This window comes from Scyliorhinus canicula, chromosome 1 (assembly GCF_902713615.1).
Source record: "Scyliorhinus canicula chromosome 1, sScyCan1.1, whole genome shotgun sequence".
NCBI lineage: Eukaryota > Metazoa > Chordata > Chondrichthyes > Carcharhiniformes > Scyliorhinidae > Scyliorhinus > Scyliorhinus canicula.
In genome coordinates this window covers 266,134,969-266,160,464 of record NC_052146.1, presented here as the reverse complement: position 1 = coordinate 266,160,464, position 25,496 = coordinate 266,134,969, and the positions used below count along the sequence as shown (strand labels likewise).

Sequence of the window (25,496 nt, the reverse complement as noted above, 5' to 3'; positions counted from 1 at the left end):
CGAACACTTTAAAGGAAAAATACTGTACCATTATTTAGAGAGGATACAGTGTTAGTTTATTAAGTTGATTGTGTAAATCGCTGCTCATTACTTCAGCATTATTATTGACCTCTATTTTGACGTTATTTTTTTTCAAAATATTTTTATTCAACAAATTTTCATGTTTTACCTTGACATGTTATTAACTCTGAATTGCCTCCTCAGATCTGAAAGCCTTTGGCTAATACTTTGTTTTACAATAATGCTTTTCAGGCACAGCGGCCAGTTAAAGGTTGTGTTTGTCGGAGGACCGAATGAAAGGAAAGATTACCACATAGAGGAAGGAGAAGAGGTAAAGCATGATTATTCAATGGTTGTTGGACACACAGGAAAGTAATATTTCATCTCCTTTTCGTTCCATCTTTCCTGAATGTATATTAGTTATGAACCTAGCTTACTCCTGTTTTCACCTGATATTCAGATGTGAACAATTTCCAGCAAGGGCAGGGGTTGGGGAGCTGGGCTGCTGGGGTACTGAATGGAAAAAGGAACTCTAATTGCTTTCTCTCCCTCTCTAAGTTAGGATTGTGGTAGCCATTTGTTGCAGTTAAACTGCTTCTTCAGCTGGTATGAGTAAAATTAGCTCAGGTCAAGAATTAAACTTGGGACGTTTCATTTGTACAACTTGTTGCTGCTTTCGATTCCTTGCGGTATGGGCCCATGGAGAGAGGTTCCTTAATTTTAAATTTCTGTCCCATATTATTTGAATCGTTTATCTTTGTAAACAGTGTAATTGGATGACCTATGTCAGAAGTGAATATACTGTGCTCTTGAAAACTTTGTTTGAAATTTATATATTTTTAAATTTAGAGTACCCAATTTTTTTTCCCTATTAAGGGGCAATTTAGTGTGGCCAGTTCACCTACCTTTCACATCTTTCTGGGTTGTGGGGATGAGACCCACACAGACGTCGTTTGAAATTTCAATGCACTTAAGGAAAAAGGTTAAATAAATTAGTTCTTAAGTAGTTGCAACCTCAGATCGCACAAATATCACACCACATCTTGTTTGGCCTACAACTTTAGGTCAGTTAACTCCTATATTAAGCAATTTGTAACAGCTGTTTTTAAATGAACAACAGCATCAGATAAGAGTATTTGCTGACTGCTTGAGAAAATATATTGGGCAACCCAAATTCCAGTCAGTCAACAATATGGCTTGATGGCTGGTAAATGATTCAACAGAATTAACCTCACTCCAGAGTTACTGATATTAGCCTGTAGGACTCTTTATTCTTCACTTTTGTCAGTTATTTTTTACTCATTATTGGACCCCCTTGCTCCATGTACCGCGTAGGCTCTTTGGGCAGTCATGTATTTACTGCTAATCAACTTAATGCTGCAGTTCATTACATGTTGGCTCATCCTACACATTAACTTAAACTAGCTGTAAGCAAAGGAATAGAAGTCAGCTGTGTGAAAATACAAACTTAACCTCTGCAGCAAATACTGTATTGACTTTGAAATTGGATGGCATGGTAGCTAGCGTTTTTCTCTGGAGCAGTTATTTCTATTTCCTTGTGACAATATGGCTATTGTGACGTAGTGTGGTGTTTGCGAATAGTTGAAACTATATTCTTAATGAATAGGTTTTGCTGTAGAAATAATGGTAAGATAGTAACAATGAAAAGGTAAACTTTCTTTCCTTGCCCTTTGTAGCCTGTCTGCATCCTTTGATATGGCTGACTGCACCATCCTTCTCCAATGCATCTCCATGGTCATCCAGCTGGGTTGGACAACCCCTCGCTGGTTCCATTCTTGTCTTTCGAATCGTAGCCAGGGAATCACTCACAGCTGCTTCTCTTCCTGCTCTCACACCATTACCTCTGGTGACCGCCCCCCCCCCCCCCCCCCCCCCCCCCCCTCCACATTATCCAAAGGCACAACATTATTTTCCACATATACACTGACAACACACAACTCTACCTCACACCCCCTTTTTCAAATCCTCCACTGCTGCTGAATTATCGGATTGCTTAACCAACATCTAGTACTGGATGAGCAGAACTTTCTTCCAATGAAACACTGGGAAGGCTGAAGCTATTGTTTTGATCCCCATACCAAACTGTATTCCTTAGTCCTCAATTTCCCTGGAGACAGCAGTGACATTATTCAAAGGGCCACAATTGGCATGTATCTCTCCCGGTAATTAATTTAGAAAAGCTGTTTCGATAATAATCAAGTGTGAATCATTTATGGAGGAGAAACAGATTATAGACGATTTGGAAGGTCCCTGAGATACACAGATGTTTCCATATTCAAGGAAGTTGATGGGGCAGGCAGCCAAATACACAGAAGACATAATCAAAGAACAGCAAAGGTATAATTGCCCAGACCCTGAGAAGCCAGGTGAGGCAGTTGCCATCTTGCAATCTCAGAAAGCGGACAGTCCAGTTTCCAGCCACCAGGCCTGATGCCAGTTTTACAGAAAACAAGCTTCTAAGTCTTAGAGCCAAGGCAGTGCAGAAAACCTTACCTTTGTAACAGCAGTTTTACGATCTCTTCATTGAACCAAGAAAAAGACGGTTTCAAGATTTGAGTATCAACTCTATTATGTGGTGACTATAGCTGGTTATTCAATTTGTATGTTGTTTGGGGAACAGGTTGTATGTTCACCTGAGGAAGGAGCAGTGCTCCGAAAGCTCGTGTTTGAAACAAACCTGTTGGACTTTAACCTGGTGTTGTAAGACTTCTTACTGGGGAACAGGGGAAGTCTTACAGAGTTCATGTATCGTAGATATATTTTGTAACAAGGGTTCTATATAAACTGTGTATTTAGTAATTCATACCTCTTAATTGCACAAGAGTAGAGTAGTCTTGTTAGTGCATATTTGTCTTTTCTTTACTTTAATAAATAGCCTTTAATAATTGTTACATGACAACCGGGCTGATTATTTTCAGTGGGGTTTCACTTGTCTTCTCACACCAAAACAAAATAAAACTACATACCCCCACGATAGTGTTCAAAGTTGAGATACCCTCACAGATAACGTCAGCGTGCTTGGTGACACCTTGGCTACCAACTCCACCCCTCTCCCTGGGAATAGTTAGAGGTAAAGCCAGTGTGTACAAAGAACAAAGAAAAGTACAGCACAGGAACAGGCCCTTCGGCCCTCCAAGCCTGTGCCGACCATGCTGCCCGTCTAAACTAAAGTCTTCCACACAAAAACACCCTGGGTGTTACATTTGATCCCAAGATGAACCACTGGCCTCATATTTATGCCATCACTGTGAGGGCCTATTTCCAACTTTGTAACATAGCCTGACTTCGCCTCAGCTCACCTGCAGCTGAAATACCTTTATTACCTCTGGACCAAACTATTCCAAAGCATTCCTGGCTGGACTCCCTCATTCTACTCTTTTAAAAAAAAAAAAAAAATCATTACCTCCTCGGGATGATATCCAACATTGCAGGCAAAAAATTAAAATAAATCCACCAACAAGCTTGGCATTTGTGATGTACTTATAGCAGCCTACGTGATAAGATAATTATGGATAGGAATTTATCCATCCGGAAAGTTTCTGTGCTGCAGCATTCAAATCTTTCTTTAAAATCTTCAAGGGTTTCATACCCACAACTCTTGTCTGGAGGGTCATTCCATGTACTGAGCACTCCTTATTCAAAGAAAAACTTCCTCAAGTATTGATCCTAAATTTGAGTTGTTCTGCTTTGCAACCCTGATTTCTCGGCACTATCACAACATAAAAGTAGTTTGCTTGGGTTTAATAATAATAATTCAGGCCGGCACAGTAGCACAGTGGTTAGCACTGTTGCTTCACAGCGCCAGTGTCCCAGGTTCAATTCCTGGCTTGGGTCACTGACCCAATTCGGGCAGCACGGTAGCATGGTGGTTAGCATAAATGCTTCACAGCTCCAGGGTCCCAGGTTCGATTCCCGGCTGGGTCACTGTCTGTGTGGAGTCTGCACGTCCTCCCCGTGTGTGCGTGGGTTTCCTCCGGGTGCTCTGGTTTCCTCCCACAGTCCAAAGATGTGCGGGTTAGGTGGATTGGCCATGCTAAATTGCCCGTAGTGTCCTGAAAAGTAAGGTTGGGGGGGGGGGGGGGGGGTTGTTGGGTTACGGGTATAGGGTGGATACGTGGGTTTGAGTAGGGTGATCATGGCTCGGCACAACATAGAGGGCCGAAGGGCCTGTTCTGTGCTGTACTGTTCTATGTTCTATGTTCTATGACTGTGCGGAGTCTACACGTTCCCCCTGTGTTTGCGTGTGTTTCCTCCGGGTGCTCCGGTTTCCTTCCACAAGTCCGAAAAGACGTGCTGTTAGGTGAATTGGACATTCTGTGCACCCGAACAGGTGCCGGAATGTAGCGACTGGGGGCTTTTCACAGTAACTTCATTGCCGTGTGTTGGAACCAACAATTCTATGGACACGTGCTTGTAGGATTAGAATAGCGGTTTTAATATACTCACAACAGAGCCAGCCTATTAGCCATTGAACTTTCGGTGAACTGGCCGGCTGACCATGTGGCACTGAGCTGTTATACAGCAGCTTCCGGTGGTGGAGTCCTGGGCAGAGCCAAAGGAGAAGCCCCGTACAACTCGAGCATTCCCAGAGCTACTCCCCCTGGAGGACAGGTAGTGCAACTGCACTTGCAATACAGACACATGTATATACAGATTATAATCCGGTGTGAATCACATTCACCACATTCACCCCCTGTGGAAAAAATCAAGTCCGGCGGGGCTGGTGGCTCACAGAGTTAGTCTGTCCGGTGGATGAATTGTTCTTTTCGATCTGCGGAGCACCGGGGTTGCAGCCTCTTGCGGTGGCTGTGTGGGTGTTGAGAGCTGGGGTACGATGGCAAACTCCGGGGCGGGTCTTGTCCGAACTTCATACACCTCTGGCTCGACCGGAGACTGGGGGCAGGCTGGTTCTAGCGCGTGGAACCGGTGGGGTGAGCTTGCGGAATCGGGGGTGCGAGAGGGCGGCAGCATAGGGAACGGGGTAAGGGGTTCCTCAGCGGGGGTGGGGGGGGGGGGGGCTGGATCCAGCGGGTGCCAGGTCACGAAGGGATACTGTGTCCTGGCGACCGTCCGGGAACTCCACGAATGCGTACTGGGGGTTGGAATGGAGGAGGTGCACCTTTTCAACAAGGGGGTCAGTTTTGTGCCCCCTGACGTGCTTCCTCAGGAGGACCGGGCCTGGTGTCCTCAGCTACGCCGGAAGTGAGACTCCCGTGGTAGTGCCCCTAGAAAAAATGAAGAGTCGCTCGTGAGGGGTTTGATTTGGAGCTGTACAGAGGAGGGATCTGATTGCGTGGAGCGCGTCTGGGAGGACTTCTTGCCATTGGGAGACTTGGAGTTTTCTAGACCGGAGGGTCAGTAGGACGGTCTTCCAGACCGTCGCGTTCTCCCTCCCCACCTGCCCGTTCCCCCTGGGGTTGTAACTGGTAGTCCTGCTCGAGGCGATGCCCTTGTCGAGCAGGTACTGACGCAGCTCGTCGCTCATAAAGGACGAACCCCGGTCGTTGTGCACGTAGCAGGGGAAACCGAACAGGGTGAAGACACTATGCAGGGCCCTAATGACTGTGTGGGAGGTCATATCAGGGCATGGAATGGCAAAAGGGAATCGGGAGAACTCGTCGATGATGTTGAGGAAATAAATGTTCTTGTTAGTGGATGGGAGTGGCCCTTTGAAATCGATCGCAAGGCATTCAAAGGGCCTAGAAGCCTTGACCAGGTGGGCCCTGTCTGGTCTATAGAAGTGCGGTTTGCACTCTGCACAGATCGTGCAGTCCCTGGTGACCGCTTTTACCTCCTCGTTGGAGAAAGGCAGGTTTCGGGCTCTGATGTAGTGGGCGAGCCGGGTGACCCCTGGATGGCAGAGATCAACGTGGATGGCTTTCAGACGGCTGATCTGCGCGCTGGCGCATGTCCCGCGGGATGGGGCATCTGAGGGCTCGTTGAGCTTCCCCGGTCGATATTTAATATTGTAACTATAGGTGGAGAGTTCGATCCTCCACCGAAGGATTTTATCATTTTTTATTTTGCCCCTTTGCGAGTTGTCAAACATAAAAGCAACCGATCGTTGGTCGGTGATGAGGGTGAACCTCCTACCTGCGAGGTAGTGCCTCCAGTGACGAACAGCCTCCACGATGGCTTGTGCTTCCTTCTTGACTGAGGAGTGTCGGAGCTCTGAAGCAGATAGGGTACGGGAGAAAAATGCAACGGGCCTCCCTGCCTGATTTAAAGTGGCTGCTAGAGCTACCTCTGAGGCGTCGCTCTCAACCTGAAAGGGAGTGGATTCATCCACCGCCCGTGTGGCTGCTTTGGCGATGTCCTCCTTGATGCAGCTGAAGGCCTGGCGCGCCTCAGCTGACAGGGGAAATCGTGTGGCCTTAAAGAGTGGGCGGGTTTTGTCCGCATATTGAGGGACCCACTGGGCGTAGTATGAGAAGAACCCCAAGCACCGTTTGAGGACCTTGGGGCAATGAGGGAGGGGGAGTTCTAAGAGCATGCAGTCTGGGTCTGGGCCCAGGACTCCGTTCTCCATGACGTAGCCGAGGATGGCCAGTCTGTTTGTGCGGAAAACGCATTTCTCCTTGTTATAAGTGAGATTTAATTTCTGTGCCGTTTGGAGAAAACGGTGGAGGTTGGCGTCGTGGTCCTGCTGGTCATAGCCGCAGATGGTAACATTGTCCAGATACGGAAACGTGGCCCGCAGCCCGTACTGGTCTACCATTCGGTCCATTGCTCGTTGGAACACCGAAACCCCGTTGGTGACGCCGAAGGGAACCCGGAGGAAGTGGAAGAGGCGGCCATCGGCCTCTAATGCCGTGTAGTGGCGGTCCTCCAGGCAGATTGGGAGCTGCTGGTATGCAGACTTCAGATCCACCGTGGAAAATAGCCGATATTGGGCGATCTGATTAACCATGTCTGCAATTCTGGGGAGGGGATACGCGTCTAGGAGCGTAAAGCGATTTATGGTCTGGCTATAGTCGACGACCATGCGATATTTTTCCCCGGTCTTGCCGACCACCACCTGAGTTCTCCAGGGGCTATTACTGGCCTCTATGATCCCCTCACTGAGCAGCCGTCGGACCTCCGATCGGATAAAGACCCTATCCTGTAGGCTGTATCGCCTGCTGTGAGTAGCTACTGTCTTGCAATCTGGAGTGAGATTGGCGAAGAGCGGAGGGGGGGGGAGATGCGCAGCACGGTTAGGCTGCAGATGTTGAGTGGGGGTAGGGGTCCGCCGAAGCTGAGGGTGAGGCTCTTGAGGTTGCACTGGAAGTCGAGTCCCAGTAAGAGTGAGGCGCAGAGTTCGGGCAGGACGTATAGTTGAAAATTAGAGTAGCTAGCGCCTTGGATTGTTAGGGTCGCGACAGTGCGCCCTTGGAGGTGAACAGAGTGGGAGCACGAAGCGAGGGAGATAGTTTGCCGTGCAGAAAAAACAGGGAGCGAACAGCGTCTTACCAGGTCAGGGTGTACGAAGCTCTCGGTGCTCCCGGAGTTGAAGAGGCACGGTGTACTGTACCCGTTCATTTTAACGGTCATCATGGAGTTGCGGAGGTGTTTCGGACGCGACTGGTCCAACGTGACTGCGCTGAGTTGTGGGTAGTCGGCAGCTCGATCAGCTGTGCTGGAGTGGCCCCGTGATGAATGCCCGCTGAGGTCGCAGTCTTCGATCTGGGTTGCTGAGTTTGGCGAGGAAGATGGCGTCCAAGATGACGGTCCCCATGAGTCGCAGGTGGCCGGCTGTGTGGTGGGGGTTTACCAAGATGGCAGCCGTCATGGGTCGCACGTGGTGGGTGGGGGCGGAGTCGGAGTACAGGCCACGGCGTTACGGGGCCTGCGGGCCTGCAAAATCAGGGAGCGAGTGCTCTGGGCTGCGGGAGGGTTTGAGGCTGGAGCTTTCTTCGCCAGACATACTCTGGCATAGTGTCCTTTGTGACTGCAGCTGATGCAGGTCGCGTTGCGGGCCGGGTAGTGCTGCTGCGGGAGCTGGGGCTGGCCACAAAAGTGGCAGGCTGGAGTAGCATAATGGCTGGGTGGCCGCGCGGCGCAGGCCTGGGGTAGTCGCTGGTTGGGGGCCCATGACGGGGTCGTGGAGTCCGTGGGGAACGAGGTGAGGCTGCAGAACGAGACCTTCATAGTAGTGGCGAGTTCGACAGTGTCTTCTAAGTTTTGGGCCCCCTTCTCAAGCAACCGCTGGCGCACGTAATTGGATCTGAGGCCTGCAACAAATACATCGCGGACAGCGAGTTCTCTATGTTCAACAGCATTTACAGCTTGGTAATTACAGCCCGGGATTTTAAGTCTCTTAGGAATTCTTCTAGCGATTCTGTGGGGCGCTGGAGGCGAGTAGTAAAAACGTGGCACGCGTAGACCTCATTGACGGGCCTCACGTACATTCTGTCGAGTAGGGCCAGGGCCTCTGTATATGAGCCGGTACAATTAAATTTGAGTAGATATACAATGGCTCACTCTTGCGTGCAGTAGGCTGAGTTTCTGCTCCTCCGCAGTTTCTGTAGTGCTTGCTTCAGCCAGGTAGGCCTTTAAACATCGGAGCCAGTGTGAAAAGATTTCTTTTGCCTCTGCATCCTGTGGGTCGAGTTCCAGTCGATCAGGCTTGAGGGCTGATTCCATAGTCGTTCCTTACTGTTTCTTAATACCATTAAATTGATGAGACCATCAATTCACGCGACACGTGGTTAGAAGCGAACAGTGGTTTTAATCGTCTTACAACAGAGCCTGCCTGTGACAAGATGAACTCTAGATGAACTGGCAGGCAGGCTCACAATAGCAACCTTTATACTTCCGGTTAGGGGGAGGAGCCATGGGCGGAGCCAAGGGTGGAGCCCAGTACAAGCTCCTCATCTCCCCCTATGGGTAGAGCCGCGCAACTACACATGATATAGTACAAGGTACGGGCTCAACACATGTTGTACAATACAGTGTGGATTATTAGTGTTTATAATTCACCACAAGCCGGCAATGCTATTCAACGTTAATTGGTCCACTTAGAGAGGCACCAGGGGATTCGTGCCGCAAATGACGGCTCGCTAGCCAATTCACCGGCACGGTGCTCGCCAGCCCCCCGCTAACAAGGCCGATGATCACTTAAACTGCACTTGCTCAGCCAGCTCACAATAATAGCGCGGAGGAGACACTGACCTGGGGAGGCCCCTAGACTCATTGGAAGCCAGGAGGAATGTCCTGTTTCCCCGAAATCCCAGATGGTGAGCCATAGGGCAGCCAGTGCTGCCTGGAACGAGGGGACGGCAGCTCTGAGTGTGACTCGCTCCAGTGGCCTCCAGTGCCAAAAAAAGGTCAAAGACCTCCAACACTGGGCAGCACAAGTGAGTAGACATAAACGCCCCCAACACCCCCCCCCCCCCCCCCCCCCCCCCCCCCCCCCCGGCCTCTACCCAAGGGAATATCCACTACCCGACTCCCCAAATGACTCCCAACCTTCCCTCCACCCCATCCCCCTTCAAACCAACCCTCCCTCCCTCCACACAACCCCTCCCACCACTGTGAACCATGCGTGTGGTTAACGATGCCTCCTCTATCTCCTCTGGAAAGGCTCTCCCATAATCGTTGGGAGAGGGCCCAAACTGCCAATAGAATCCTCACCTCCTTCAAGGAGTGTGCCCTGGAGATGATTTGGGGTGGCCAAGGACAGATCAGTATTGGTCACTCACGCGGAGGCTGGTGGATGCCGCAGAGGTGAGGAACCACCAGGCTCCACCCAGAGGACCTGTCAAAAATGAGCTGCTTTGCCTTACTGACTGACCCATCCCTCCCACTGACCACATGTCCATTCTCCCGCAGGTCCCCCAGTGGACGACACTGGCCCATCCCAAGCGGCACATTCTCCTGGCTCCCAGGAGACCACCTCTGAGCAGAGCTCCGAGGATGCAACCATTATAGTCGCGGCACAGCTGTGATCCCCACCAGCGCAGATACACACAGCTTGGTCAGGCTTCTGGGGCACAATCTGGTGAGCACCGCACAACAGCTGATGTACATCAGGTGGAGACAGAAACCCTCAGGCGAGACATCTGTCGGATCAAGACCCAGCTGGGTCCCAGCCTGATGCTGAACCTGTGGTCCAGAGGTACCCAGAGCTCCTGGAGATGATAGGGAGCAGCTGGGACTTTCAGGGGGGCATGTCAGCATCGCTCCAACAGATCTAGAGCCACTTTCAGGACCCCCAGAGGCTACGGGCGCAAGAGATGTCAGCGGCAAGTGTGGCACTGATGCCAACATTTTAGGGTGGCGATCGCAGTGTAAAGCCTGGTGCATGACATCCGCACCATTAGTGAAGGTGTCCAAGGCGACGTGCAGTTGGTGACGGCCATGGCTGAGGGTCCCGGCAGAATGTCCGACTCGCTGGCGGCTGTGACCCAGTATCAGGCTGACCTTCATGAGGTTCTGCAGGACATGTCCCTCTCTCAAATGGGAATGGCCGAGGTGCTGCGGAGCTTGTCCCAGTCGCAGCTGGGCATTGCCAAGGCACTGCAGAGCATGGCGCAATCACTGAGGAGCATTGCCAAGGGCGTCAACACCTTGGTGCAGACATTGGAGAGCCGCCAGGGCTGATGGAAGGGCAGCCGGGGCTCAAACCAGCTGTCCCCCACCCCCCCCCGGTCCCAAGGTGAACACCAGGGCCCTATGGACACTAACCAGGAGAGTACCACCCCTCTGATGAAGTCAGCACACGGGGCAGGGTGGCACGGCTGTGCATGTGTCACCAAGTGTGCAGGGGCATCACAGGCGATGAGGTAAGCAGCTGGCTGCCTCCATCTCTGATGTGCATCCTGGGGACACACTTTGACGTAGTGCTAGAGCGAGGAATGCTAAGCACATTGAGGATCACTGAGGGCACCGAGAGAGGAGTTTTGGGGGGGGGGGGGGGGGGGGGGGGGGGGGGGGGGGTGGGGGGGGGGCACCATGGGTGGCCTCTGCCATTTTTTTCCGCAATGCGAGTTGAGCTCCAATCCTTTGGCCCATCCCCGTGGCACCACCCGCTCTCCGGCTGTGGACATGTCCCCGAAGCTGTGTCCCTTCCCCTGGATGTTGGCTGCTGTGTGTGGAGTTCTGTCTTCCGCAGTCTTCAAGCACAGTGTCCAGGCATCCAAGTGCGATTGGGATGCTAGGCAATGACTCCCATTTTCTACATGGCCCACCCACCCACAGGAATCCATTTGGGACGTGTGAAGTGCTCACTTAACCACAATTGCCAATTTCCTCTTGGCATTAGCCTTCAGCTGCACGGCCAGAGGCCTTAGTCGGTGGCGATTATGGGCGGTCATTGGGCAGACAGGCAGGGACGAAGGTTGCTCCTAGACCGGTACACATGATCCAGGGGTTGGAATGTGGTGCCGCGAGTGGTTTTCCCCCCTCGGCGCTTCCCGCCCCACCTTGCAGAGGGTCCCCCACCCCCAGCCAAGAGTCCCCCCACCTTCTGCAGAACACTGGGGTGGCAAGTCCAGCACCCCTGGGCTCTTTGCCTATGAGCAAAGATGGGTACTCACTTCCTTGGCTCCCCACAGAAGCCCTTCCATCAGGTTCTCATTTTTCAAAAGGAGTACTAATCGGTGTCAGCGTGACCACTTGCTGTGGAGGCCGCGAAATGACGGGAGGCTGTTGGATATGGGGTCGCTCCCATTAATTGTATGGAAATAGATGTTTAAGTGCTGATAAATTGGTTTCTCACCACACTACGTTGAGATCCAGATTTCGCTTACGGGAGCAGGGCAGTTACATCACAAACTGTTTGGTGCCTGGCGCAGTTCTTCTTTTCAACCTCTCCCACTATTCACTGGTCTCGTTTCACTTGTGCGGGAGCGTAACGAGGCTAGAGAATTTCGCTCTTAACGTAAATATAAGTTATGGTTAACATGAACAATGCTCACTGTCGTTTGTGTGAAGATTGGCCTGCAACCTCCAACTCCCACACGCTCAAAGATCAATATGGAAATCCAGAAGTTGCTGTCCAAAATGTGCTGCTCCACCAGTGACTACTATAATGGTCTCTTGTGCCTGACTCACCATTTAAAATCATTGAATGCAGTAGAATTCATATATTTTAGTCAGAGGTAGGATAGTAACTCACCAGAAAAACTTGGGGCTTGTCTATTCCAGTATGAGTATCCTTCAGACAACACCATCTCTGACACTGAAAATTAACTTTTGCAATTTTATTGTTGGAGAATTTTGTTTTCTCTCTTTTCTACATCTCTCTTAGGAGATTTTCTTACCCTCTTTTTATTTTACTTCCTCTACCTTACTTCCTCTACCTGAGTTAACATTGAATTAAGTATCCTAACTGGTTTAGACTGTGCTGCTAATTAATAATTCTTCAAGCTGGTTGGTTAGAGACACGTTGTCACATGCCGTGTTCATGCAGGGCCCAGATGACTTGTAAAATGCAACATACCGAAATGCCTTTCTAATTACAGTAAATGCCAGTGCAAAATTCCATAGAACACCCATGGATAATTACAAGTGTAATGAATGACTGGTGTTGTCATTCACCACAGAGCAGAATCCAAGCTAATATCTGTTTTAAGGTTGATGTAATTAACTCAAAATGAAGCAATTTGCGGGAGAACAATTTGATCCAACAAAATTAATTTTGTTGCCAACTTACATGAAATCACAGTGTAGCAGTACGTTATCTACACCAAAGATCGCAATTCCAATTTTCATTTGAGCTAGCTGATCTCAAACGATGCAAAAGGCAGAGTTGCCAGTAGTTATTACCTCTGCTGACGGCGTTGGGTTCAGCCTCATGATTAAATAACTTTGTGGAACTCAAAGTTTCCTGACAACCACAGCATTGTCCAGAGATGCAGTTCCAAGAAGTTGCAGATTGGTCTCTGCTATTTCATCAAAATTACTAATTTTCATTTAGAAAGCTGCGGCAGATTCTTTAAGTGCGAGGGGTATCACAGCTGAGCGTGATCCTATCCTCGTGCAAAGTTCAGACATAAATATTCTCAAGAGATGCCATTAGATATGGGTGGGAAATAACTCAATGACTTTTTCTCTCTTTTTAGTCCAGTGAGTTTTCTAGAAGATCTGACTTGGGACCAATAAATTCAGCACAGATCAAAGATCAAAACTGTGACCATCCTTTTCTGTACACAGAACGATGTGCACAGATCAAAGATCAAAACTGTGACCTTCCTTTTCTGTACACAGGATGATGTGCACAGATCAAAGATCAAAACTGTGACCTTCCTTTTCTGTACACAGGACGATGTGCACAGATCAAAGATCAAAACTGTGACCTTCCTTTTCTGTACACAGGACGATGTGCACAGATCAAAGATCAAAACTGTGACCTTCCTTTTCTGTACACAGGATGATGTGCCAACAAACTTAACCGTCATGGGTCTGTGTGATAATGATTCTAATCAGCAACAAAATATGAAACCAAATGCAATCACAGGTTACATACGGATAAAGAATTGTTTTCGACCCACCTTGTTCCATCCATTAAAAAATATCTTACAAATCTAAACAATTATTTCTAAAATAGCTGCAGGACTTCTGACCTCCCTTAATTTATCTGGGAGTCCATTCCAAGTATTGATCGCTCTTTGTGCAAAGAAGTATTCCTTGTATCCGTGTTAAATTCATCTCTTTGCTAGTTCGAACCTATTTGCAATTTAACTTGAAGTGATATTCTGGATTTACCTTTTCCATTCCTTAAACTATCTGAAATATTGCTGGAGCATCGCCTTCAGATACTTCTTTAGGCTGTAAGGCACATGTTTTTCCTCATGAATGAGTTGTCTAACACTGGGGTAAGCTTCATGAGTTTTCTCCACACTTGTCTCCAATGTTTGAATATCTCCCATGTGTCTTAATGGCCAGATCAAGATGTGTTTTGACCAGCGCATTGTATAGCTTGATTGTCACATGCTCTGCTTTGTGCTCTAGTGTTGGTTCTGTCGCTTCTTGTTGTGCAGAGGAGTTTGCCAGGTTTTGTGCCTCCCGATATCTTCAAGTATCTTCCTGAGCTACTTCAACATCATTTATGGTTAATTGAGATACCCATGTTTCCTTCCTATGTGTAATAATCTACGCTGGAGGCCTTACATTTTATCATCCACCATTGTTCTGCCAATTTAAATGTTCTGAATAACAAATCCTATCATTTCCCAGCCTCCTTTGATTCTTAGTTTGATATCGTCTGCAAATTTGATGACGTTGGATGGAGTTTCTGAATTAAAATCAGTGGTTTAAATTTAAAAAAATTATTTATCACAACATTGAGCCTTGGGGTAACTGACCTAATACTTTCCACCCATTCAATATATTTCCTCTTAGAATCAGCTATTTTCTATCCTTTAGACTGTTTCTTGCCCAGGGCCCATTTTTATCTTGTTTTCTCACAGTCTTGACATGAACCAGTAGCTTTTAGTGAAAGTAAATTGGAATTATGTTTTCCTGTAGAAGTACTCACTTTACCGATCATGTACGTGTTTTTTTTCATTCTCCTTTTAGTTGTTTTACCAGTGCAAAGGCGACATGTGCCTGAAGATCATAGAGAAAGGAAAACGTAAAGACGTACACATTCGAGAAGGAGAGGTCAGTCGGGTTTTTTCAAGACATCAATCTTGTTAGTGGTTTAACAAAATCACCAGTGTTCCTAGTTTGGTCTAGGATTACCATAAAACCTGTATGTGAACTCTTTCTCTATTAAAATGTTCCATTTGCTAAAGAAAAAAACAATTGGATGTGACTGACGTAAAATGGGTTACAGAGAATGCTCAATATTTATGCTTTTTAGAAGGTAAAACATTTTTGGAAGAAACATGCACACCTCCCCACAAACCTGCAAAAAAACAATCTAACAAGCCTTCTAGAATGTGTTCATTGCTATTAATAGAATTTATTTTGTTCGATTAAGTGGGCGGCACAGTAGCATAGTGGTTAGCACCATTGCTCCACGGGTCTGCCTGCCTGATTTAGGGTGGCGGCAAGGGCAACATCTGAAGCGTCGCTTTCTACTTGAAAGGGCAGTGTCTCGCCTACTGCGGGCATCCCGGCCTTGGCTATGCCTGCTCTGATTCGGGCGAAGGCATGTTGTGCCTCGGCCGTGAGGGGAAATTAGGTGGACTATGAGTGGGCGGGCCTTGTCCGCATAGTTTGGGACCCACTGAGCGTAGTACGAAAAGAACCCCAGGCAGCATTTGAGGGCCTTGGGGCAGTGGGGGAGGGGAAGCTCCACGAGGGTGCGCATGCGGTTGGCATTGGGCCCCAGAAGTCCATTCTGGACTACATAGCGGAGGATGGCTAAGCGGGTCATGCTGAACACACACTTCTCTTTATTATACGTCAGGTTGAGAAGAGTGGCGGTGCGGAGGAATTTAGCGAGGTTGGCATCGTGGTCCTGCTGATCATGGCTGCAGATGGTGACATTATCTAAGTACGGAAACGTGGCCTGCAAACCGTACCGGTCGACCATTCGGTCCATCTCCCTTTGGAAGACTGTTAGCGATGCCAAAGGGAACCCTAAGAAAGTGATAGAGCCGGCCGTCTGCCTTGAAGGCAGTGTATGGACGGTCCGATTTATGGATGGGGAGTTGGTGGTAGGCGGATTTCAGGTCAATTGTTGAGAAGACCCGGTACTGCGCAATCTGATTGACCATATGAGATATGCATGGGAGGGGATACGCGTCGAGCGGCGTGTACCGATTGATGGTCTGGCTGTAGTCCACGACCATTCTGTGTTTCTCCACAGTTTTAACTACTACCACTTGGGCTTTCCAGGGGCTCCTGACGCAGCCGCTGGATCTCTGACCTGATGAACGCCTTGTCCTGGGCGCTGTACCGTCTGCTCCTGGTCGCAACGGGTTTGCAATCCGAAGTTAGATTGGCAAAGAGGGAGGGGGGTCAACCTTTAGGGTCGCGAGGCCGCAAATGGTGAGGCTCTGGAGATTACACTGGAAATCCAGGTCCAGCAATAGTGCAGCGCAGAGATTAGGAAGGACGTCGAGACGGAAGCCACTGAATTCTACGCCCTGGACTGAGGGAGACCGTGCAGAACCCTCTGATCGGGACAGAGTGGGATCCGGAGGCCAGGGAGATCCTTTGATTGGCGGGGTGGACTGCGAGGGAGCACGCCTTACCGTATCCAGGTGTATGAAGCTTTCGGTGCTCCCGGAGTCCAGCAGGCAAGAGGTCACGTGGCCGTTGATTTTCACCGTTGTCGAAGCGGTGGCCAGGTTGTGTGGACGAGACTGGTCCAGCGTCATCGAGGCGAGCTGCGGCTGATCGTCAGAGGTTTCAGAAGGAGAGTGTTGGTGGCTCAGGTCGCGGGATGTCGTTGGCGTTCCTGCCTCGTGGGGACGACAAGATGGCGGCGCCCGGAGGTCCTGCTGGGAACAAAATGGCGACGCCCATGGGGCGCACATTGCGGGGGTGGGACAAGATGGCGGCGCCCATGGGCTGCATGTTAGTGGAGCTGGACAAGATGGCGACGCCCATGGGCCGCACGTGGACTGAGGGGAAGGAGATGGCAGCGCCCACTGGCCGCACGTGGCCCCGGGAGGAGAAGATGGCGGCGCCCATTGTGCGTTTGTCAGGGGGAAGGGGCAATAGCGGCGACTGCGCGGGCCTGGCACACTGCGGCGTGTTGCACGTTTTACTATGGGCGTAAAACGCGTTTATTGGGGTGTATTAACTTCCAAGTGCTTAACACCACTAGGCTCTGTCTTATGTATTTATTCAGCTTTAGGAGTCGCCAGTTGCCGTATAGACAACGTCACTAGTATTCCAAGGTCAAGTTCAAAGTAATAAAGACGATACACCGATTAGTAAGGTCCAAACGATAATATTTATTATACAGTAATAATAAATATTCATGCACACACTAAGAGACTAAGCTATGACTAAACTAAAGTAATCAGAATACTTATCTAACAGGAACAGGCAAGGTCAGGGAGCGAGGCCTTCGTCCTGGTCTTGGGCTGCAACCTTCAGCAAGCGTTCTGGTCACTGGGGGTTCTAGCGGGCTTAGTTCGCGTAGCGAGCGTCGTACTGGCACTTACGGTTCGGCGGCTGGTGCTCAACGGCTGGAGTCAGAGTGGATCTTCAAGGTCGTGGTCAGAGCCGGAGCACGGAAAAGCAGACCGGACAACACGAGGTCCCTATCTTTTATAGGGGTTCCATTGTCCTTCCCTCTTCTTGGGCGGGCTCTACCTATTGGGTCAATTCCTTATCGATACTGTTTTAATTCCCCAATGCGAGGGGGTCTCCGTGATGGGGGGGACGTTTCTTATGCCCTTTTGTTTGGAGGTTTCTGGTGCCTCGATGTCTGGGCCTTGATTAAAATGTGTCCATTCAGAATCAAATGTATCTATTGTGTGGGTGTTCAGGTCTGATTGCCTCATTAGCATGCAAAGCGTTTTGCCATTTGCACCTAGCTAAGGTCTTCTCACCTGAGCCCAAACTGGTTTCTGCTGCTGCAGAATGCAAAATGCTCTTTGCAGACTGCTGTTCTGGCTAAACTGTCTGTTTCCCAGCAGTCTTAGCGCTTGGCCTATTTTTGTAGCTCAGCATCCATTTTAGGTGGCTACAGGCGAAGTGGCCCTTTTTGTTACAAGACTTGCAAGTGGTGGTGCGGGCCGGGCGGCGTTGGTGGGGGTGCTTCTGCTGACCGCAGAAGTAGCAGCGGGGACCCCCGGGGTGCGCAGACTGGCGTGGGGTGCAGGTGTATTGGTTAGGCAGGGCCCCAGCTGGGAAGGTTGTTTGCAGGGTCCAGGAGGGATGGGGGGGTGGGCCGCGCAGCGAGAGTGGTAGGCCCACCCCTCTTATCCCTCCTGGTAATTCTCTTTTAGGAGTGCCATAGCTTCTGCTTAATTCGGGGCGTCCTGGATCAACGGGAACATGCTTGAGCTCAACCTGGAATACAGGACCTGCATCTTCTGAGCCTCCGTCAGTGTGGGGTTTGCTGCATTGATGTAAAACTCTAAGCAAGCTAGCCAGTGATCAAAGTTCTTTTTGGCGTCGGGCGAAGGCGGATCCAGCTGCAGGTGATCTGGTTTGATTCTAATATCCACCTTGTTGAAAATCTGACTGCAATAAATTGATGCACGATCAGTTGCACAAAGACTCAGATTGGGTAGAACTGTGGCTTTATTGCAGTCAGATGCGTGGCCTCGTGCTGCAGCTGGCGAAATGGCAGATTAATGGAGGACATGCATATTTATACTCCTCCTCCTACTGGCCGGAGCCAGCCGGTGGAGGCTACCGGCGAACCTGTAGTACAGGTTCTACCTTACATCCCCTAATACAGGTGTACAGTGGTTCACCACAGGGATGAAGATCGGTATAAATCTAAACAAGAAGAGGAACTTGGGCAGTACATTCATTTTGCTCATCTACACCCTAGCCGCCAGGGAAAGTGGGAGTGGAACCCACCTCTGTAGGCCCTTTTTAATTTCCTCCGCAAGACTGGTCAGATTCTATTTGTGGATCCGTGCCAAGTCATGGACTATCTGGATCCCCAGGTAGTGGAATTTGTTTTGGGCTGTTTTAAATGGGAAACCCTCCAGCTCTGCCCCTTCCCCTCTTGGGTTCACTGGGAAAACTTCACTTTTGCCCAGGTTGGGTTTGTAGCCCGGGAAGATCCCAAGCTCTTCCAGAAGTTTCATGGTTTCATTCATGCCGTTTTGCGGGTCCGAGATGTAGAGGCACAGATCATCCTCAGAGTACTCTGTACTCTCTGCCTCCTCGTCAGATTCCTTTCCAATCTCTCGCGTCTTGCAGGGCGAATGTCAGCGACTCAATTGTCAGGGCAAGGAGGAGCAGGGACAGTAGGCATTCAGAGCTGATGATGTTGGTCTGAACGCTCGTCTTAAGAGTGTTGTACAGGAGTTTCACCCATGAGATGAATCCCGTCCCTAAAACCGCTCCAGTTCCTCAATGAGGTTCTTCCATTTGACTCTGTCAAAGGCCTTTTCTGCGCCCAGGGAGACAGTCACCTCTGGTGTTCTCTCCCTGGATGGGGTCAGTATCACATTCAGCAGCCATCTGGTATTCTCAGTTAGCTGTCTACCCTGATTAGCTGATTACCTCGTTCATATGGGGAGGGAAGGTGGCCAGAATTAAAAAGGTTCTACTACAGAGAGGAAGGCAGGCAGGGGGCTTGGGTCTTATGAACCTGATGTATTATTACTGGACAGCGAATGTGGAGAAAGTACAGAGCTGGGTCAGAGGGGTTGACTCCCAATGGGTCAGAATGGAGGAGAGACTCGGTAGGGGGTCGGGATTGAAGGCGCTAGCGACAGTGCTGCTCCCGACGGCCCCGGGGAGATACTCGGAGTCCAGAGTAATAGCTTCGTTGAGAATTTGGAGGCAGTTTCGACAACACTTTGGGTTGGGGGCAGGGTCAAGGGAAATGCCGATTCGGGGGAATCATAGATTTGAGCCAGGGAAGTGGGATGGAAATTTTCGGAGATGGGAGGTGAAAGGAATTCAGGCACTAAAAGATTTATTTCTTGTGGGTCGGTCTGCAGGAGTGAAGGAGCTGGGAGCGAAATATGGGCTGGAACAGGGGGAAATATTTAGACACATGCAGGTTCGAGGCTTTCCAGAAAGGAGATACAGAGCTTCCCAGTGGAGCCGGCTTCCACATTGCTGGACGAGGAGCTGATGACAGGGAGACTGGAGAAGGCGGTAGTATTTGGTTGTTCGTAACGTACTCGCCTGTGATGTTTTCTGGCCAAAGACCTTGTCGGCCAAGAAGGCCATGTCCAACCTCCGTGGGGGGGCATCAGGCACGGCCCGTCTCCAACCTCACGTCCACGTAATGTGGAGCATGGTCGGAGATTACAATCGTGGAGTATTCCGCCCTGACTATTTCTGGAAGTACTGATTTCCCCACTACAAAGAAGTCGATGTGTGTATTGGTGAGAAGAATGAAAATTCTTTCTCACCTGGATGCAGGAACCGCCATGGGTCCACAGCTCCCATCTGCTCCATAAACATTCCCAGTTCCGTAGCCATGCCTGTCCTTTTCCCCATTCTGGGGCTCGAACAGTTCTGCAGTGGTCCCTGTACACAGTTTAAACCCCCCCCCCCCCCCCCAAATTGGGGGAGGGCTCCGTAGGTACAACATTTCTAGTTTGGTTGGGAGGGTGAAAGCTGATCTGGCAAGGTGGGATGGTCTCTCTCTGTCACTGGCGGGTTGGGTACAGGCGGTTGTAATGAATGTGCTGCCGCAATTCTTGTTTATTTTTCAATGCCTGCCGATTTTCCTGCCAACAGCATTTTTTAAGAGAGATTGAAGGTGCCGTTAGCAGCGATCAAGGCAAAGTGGGTGGAAGAGTTGGGAGAGGGTATGGAGGAGGGGTTCTGGCGTGAGGTGCTCCGGAGGGTGAACACCTCCACCTCGTGTGCGCGGTTGGGGCTGATACAGCTGAAGGTGGTGTATAAAGCGCACCTTACAAGGGCGAGGATGAGCCAGCTCTTTGATTCATGGGCATTATTCATTATGCACTTCTGAGAATTGAATCTCATAGAACATTAGAGGAGTTGTGGCTGGGAGGGTTGGGGGATGGGGACTGTATGTGTTAATGGTGAGTATGGGTGATTCTTGATTCCTCTTTGTCATTTGTTATGTTAACATGCGGGCTAATGTTTGGCGGTTTGGTGGGAGGATGAGATCGTTGTTATTGATATGGGGATTGACATTACATTTGTTACTGATTATTGTTTATTGGTGGGTATAAGTTTGGGAGAAAATGTGTTAAAGGAGGAGAATAGAAAAATATTGAACCATGATCAGTCGGTGCACATCAATGTCAGGGATTTATGCCATAGTCTTCTTTATAAAATCCATGTCATCCCAGTGGGCATGTACATGTTTATCAAGACTACCGGTGCCCCATCCAGGACACCGCTGACCATAACATACCGTCCCCTTTAGTCAGTGACCGCCTTTGTCGTCATGAACACTGTCCTCTTAGTTATCAGTATGGCTGCTCCCCTAGCCCTCGTCCTGTAGCAGGAATGGTACGTCTGTCCCACCCAGCCCTTCCTTACCTGTAGTCAGTCCTTCTCCCTCAGGTGCGTCTCTTGAAAAAAGACTGTTGGCCTTTAATCTTCTCAGATGGGCAAAGACTCTGGATCTTTCCACTCAACCATTAAGTCCCCTAACGTTCCAGGTGACTATTCTGATGAGGGGTTTCTGTTCTCCCCACTTCTGCAGGATCAACCATACTTGCGTTGTGGATGTGCCGCTGCACTCTGGAGTTTCCCTTTGTTAGGAGGCCGTCCAAAATGGCTGCAGTCACTGTTCTCACCATAAGGCCGGACCTCTGCACTCCGGGGTTTCCCTTTGTCCAGGGGCCACCCAACATTTCTACCAACTATATGTACACCACGTGGGAGAGCCCCTGCACGTCTAGGTTTCCCTTTGTTTAAGGACCCTCCAAAGTGGCTACTTACGGTGCCATCTTTTTCATCAACCTGAACCTGACCTGCTGAAGTCAGTCTAGAGCCCTTGCCGCCTTATCGTTATGCTCCCCCCCCCATGGTCCCAATTCCCCCCTCTATCCCCGTTTCTACCCTTCCCCGCCCTCCCGTGCCCCCCACCATTCAGCCCCCGACCTCCCCCCCCCCCCCCCCCCCCCCCCCCCCCCCTCCCCTTTATCCCTGTGTTGCTCTCTCCCTGCTGGAAGATGCACCGCGGCCCCTCTCTATTTCATACCTCATGGTGCTAGTTTTCCCCGCTAGTGGTGGCCGCCCCCTCCCGGAGCTGATCTTTCTCCCTCTTATGCCTGATCAATTGCCGTCCACTCTGTCTCCTCTTCACCCTTTCCTGTGCTCCACTGGACTCGCCCTTTCCTTCCTGTGAGCTAATGCTCCTGCTCAAAGCGAGGCGGTATCGTCCTGCGTAAAAATTGTTCGTGTCCGGGACTTTTCCTTTTTCTTTTCTCTCCCTGTGACTTCCTCACCACTGCTTTGTTTGCCTTTTATCTAGGTCATTCGCCGACATGAACCCATCTGCCTCTGCCGGGGTGGTGAAACATTTCTTTATTCGGGAATGTCACCCAGAGCCTGGCTGGGAATAACATGCCGAATTATATACTGTTCTTGTACAGGGCCGACTTTCCATGGTTAAACATGCACTTTGTCAGGTCTGCCCCGGTGTCTTGGTACACCCGTATTCTGTGTCCTTCCCAAATGCTCACTCTGGTCTACTGAGCCCAACACAGGATCCTCTCCCGATCCTGGTACCTGTTAACTTGCTGATTATCGCCCTTGGTTGATCCCTGGTCTTGGGCTTCGGTCAGAGTGACCTCTGGGCCCTGTTAATCTCCGGTGGCTTGGGAAGGTGTCCCTTCCAACCAAGTTGCTCAGCATCTGGGCCACATAGTCGGGTAGACCGGTTCGCCTGGTCCTCGACCTGCCCCTTCAGGCTCCCTTGGGTCACCACCAGCCTTTTTATCTCTGTTTCCAGAATGACAATCCTCTCACTGGTCAGTCAATGCCTTTTTGTGCTCCTGGATTGTCTTTCTCTGAGCCTCCATCTTCTTTCCCATTCCATCGAGCATCATCTGCATGGTGACCAGCGCGTCCGCCACCGCCACTTTAATCACCACCTGGATCTCCACTTTGATCTCTTCCTTCATCGCGGTCAATTCCTTGGTTCGGAATCTCTTCCATCCCTCTCCAGGTTGGGCGGAGGGGAAGCCCATTGTCTGTGTCATCGGTCTCCCTCTCTCGGGGGTGGCCCCTTCCCTCATGGATCCGCCGACTCGCTCATTCGCTGCTCCTGCCCTTTTCCATTGCTTCTGGCTTCTCTGAAGCCTCTTGACTACTGATTGCTGGCTTTTTGCTCTTCTCTGCCTTTTCTGTTTAGGAGTAGAATAAGTCAGAATTTTAGGGCTAAATTCTTGTATTCTGGAGGAGAGCCACCTGATGTTTGCCTACTCAGCACATCCCCGTCACTCCCCATGTTTGCAGATTCTTAACAATCACTTCACGTCCAGCTGCTGGAAGTTGAAGAATGCAACATAAGATATCTGCTTATTCTCCAACAGACAAAGCTAGTGTACAATGAGAAATAAAAACAGAAATGGCTGGAAATACAAAACAGACCATTCAGCACCTGTAAAGAAAAAGGATGGGTTCCAATTTCCTGGTGTATTATTCATCAAATAGAAAATACCAAGCCCTAACAAGTGAATAATCTGGAGGCAAAATCTCTCGCCCCCTTTGAGTAGGCAGCAATAGAAGTAATTATTTCATGGAAATGGCTGTCTTAAATCCAGCGTTTGATTAAAAAAAACAAGTTTAGACTGAAGCTATTCAGCTGCATTCCATTTCCCATTTGAAAATGTTTGGCAATCAATCTGTAATTGTGTTCAACCAAATTAGGATATTTGACTATCCAACTGCTTGTCCATCAACGTGTGCAGGTTCTGGAGAAGGAAGAGAGAGAACAGATGAGGCACATACAAGTGCATTTACACAGTGGGTGCTAAAGCAAAAACCAGCATTATGTCATATTCAGGTATACAAGCCAAGGTAATCGCTGAATTTGCCCAAGGACATCCACGTGCAGAACGTGTGACCCAACATTAAAAGGCTGCCTGGGAAGGTGAGGCAGAACATTGTCCAAAGAACCTGACGAGAGGGACAAAAAGGCCCCACTGGCCTCATTACATTATTATTGGGCTGCACCCCACTTGACAGCGGGCAAATTGGCAACCAAGGAAATGGGCAGGAGGGGCAACTAGTGGCAGGAGGTTGCAGCCTCAGACTCATGGGTATGGTTCCCCAGCACCCAGAAGGGATCCTCGGCTCCAGGCTCTCAATTGGGAGGCAGAGAGGATGGAGATTGTGGCCAGGGGTGGGGATGCAGGGAAACCTGAGCTAGGGGAGGGAAATAGTGCAGAGATTGGGGATGGCAGGAGACTGCAGAAAGGATCAAGGTTGGGAGACATGACAATCGGATCGAACCTGGGACCTCGGCGCCGTGAGACTGTAGTGCTACCCACTACGCCTCCGTGCTGCCCGGCTGAAAGCTTCTTTGTGAAGCCCAGTGAAGTCGGGAACTGGGGTTGTGGTGGCAGTGACAGTATTTCTGGTGCTCAAGATGCGAGAAGGGCAGATCTTTATCATTTTTCTGTAGGCATCAGGCACTCCAGCTTGGCCCAGGATTGTCCCTCAATTTCTGTTATATTCAATTCATGATGTCAATGAGGATAGCAGGCTGCAACTTGAGAACATTAATTAGGCATCCATTAGAATTTTCAGGTGTCTTGTCAATGGCAAGATTTCCACATGTTAAACTAAAAAAGGGCGAGAATGGATTTGCTCTGTGGTCTGTTTCTTGTTCTAATATTTTAACATCTGGACTGATTTCCTGCCACAGAACCAGGGGTTGGAGGGGAGGGGGTAAATTTGAGGCCTACAATTCTTCAAGAATGCTGTAACATGACATTGCAGGCTTCTGCAACTAGGCCGAGATAACAGATCCAGGGCAAGGTTGTTAACCTAATGACTTTCACAGAGATTGTTGCCTTGATTTTTCACAATATTCACCAAAAGAAATCTGTCAAGTGTACCTTGCTGGTGACAGGTCATCTTGTTTTCCCAAGATCGGGCTTTCATACATTTACCCATTAAAAACTGCCAGCAATAGGGCAGTAAGGTAGCGCAGTGGTTAGCATTGCTGCATCACAGCACTGAGGTCCCAGGTTCGATCCCGGCCCTGGGTCGCTGGGCGAGATTCTCCGCAAATGCAGAGAATCGTAAAGGCTGCCGTGGGATAGGCCGTGACCCACGGCAGCCTGCACGGCCACTTCCGGGGCCGATTCTCCCCTCTCGGGCGGGGCTAGGAGCGCGGCCCCGTGCGTCACGGCGGCGTGGCCTTGACGACGGTCGTCGAGGCCGCACGTCAAGCGTCACGGCGGCTCACGCGGCCGATGACGTCAGCTGCGCATGCGCAGGTTGGACAACGCCAAGCCGCGCATGCGCAGTTGCCGTCTTTCTCCTCAGCCGTCCGGCAAGATGTGGTAGCTTGATCTTGCCGGGCGGTGGAGGGGAAAGAGTGCGTCTGTTTTGGACGCTGGCCCGACGATCGGTGGGCACCAATCGCGGGCCTGTCCCCTCCCGAGCACAGTCGTGGTGCTCCCGTGCCAAATGGGCATCTGGTGCCCGTGTCACGACGGCAGCGAGGAGGTGTATTTGCTGCCGTGGTGAAACGGGCGTGAAGGCCCGGCCGCTCGGCCCATCGGCCTTGGAGAATCGCCGCTCGCCATAAAAAGCGGCGATTCGTGGCATGGGGGGGGGAGAATAGCGGGAGGGCGTGAAAAATGGCGGGAGGCCCTCCCGCTATTCTCCCACCCGGCGTGGGGGGCAGAGAATCGCGCCCAACATGTGTGGAGTTTGCACATTCTCCCCGTGTCTGCGTGTGTTTCATCCCATAACCCAAAATGTGCAGGGGATATGGATTGGCC

At 50.1% G+C, this 25,496-nt stretch overlaps 1 protein-coding gene across 2 annotated transcripts in view; it reads left to right on the top strand.

The window, feature by feature from the left end:
- Positions 1-25,496, top strand: part of haao (3-hydroxyanthranilate 3,4-dioxygenase) — a 41,513-nt gene that overhangs the window by 929 nt on the left and 15,088 nt on the right. For both annotated transcript variants that reach the window (XM_038812869.1, XM_038812868.1), the window contains exons 2-3: positions 253-331; positions 14,524-14,607. In XM_038812869.1, the coding sequence (XP_038668797.1) occupies positions 253-331; positions 14,524-14,607 (163 nt within the window). The remainder of the gene's footprint in view (positions 1-252; positions 332-14,523; positions 14,608-25,496) is intronic.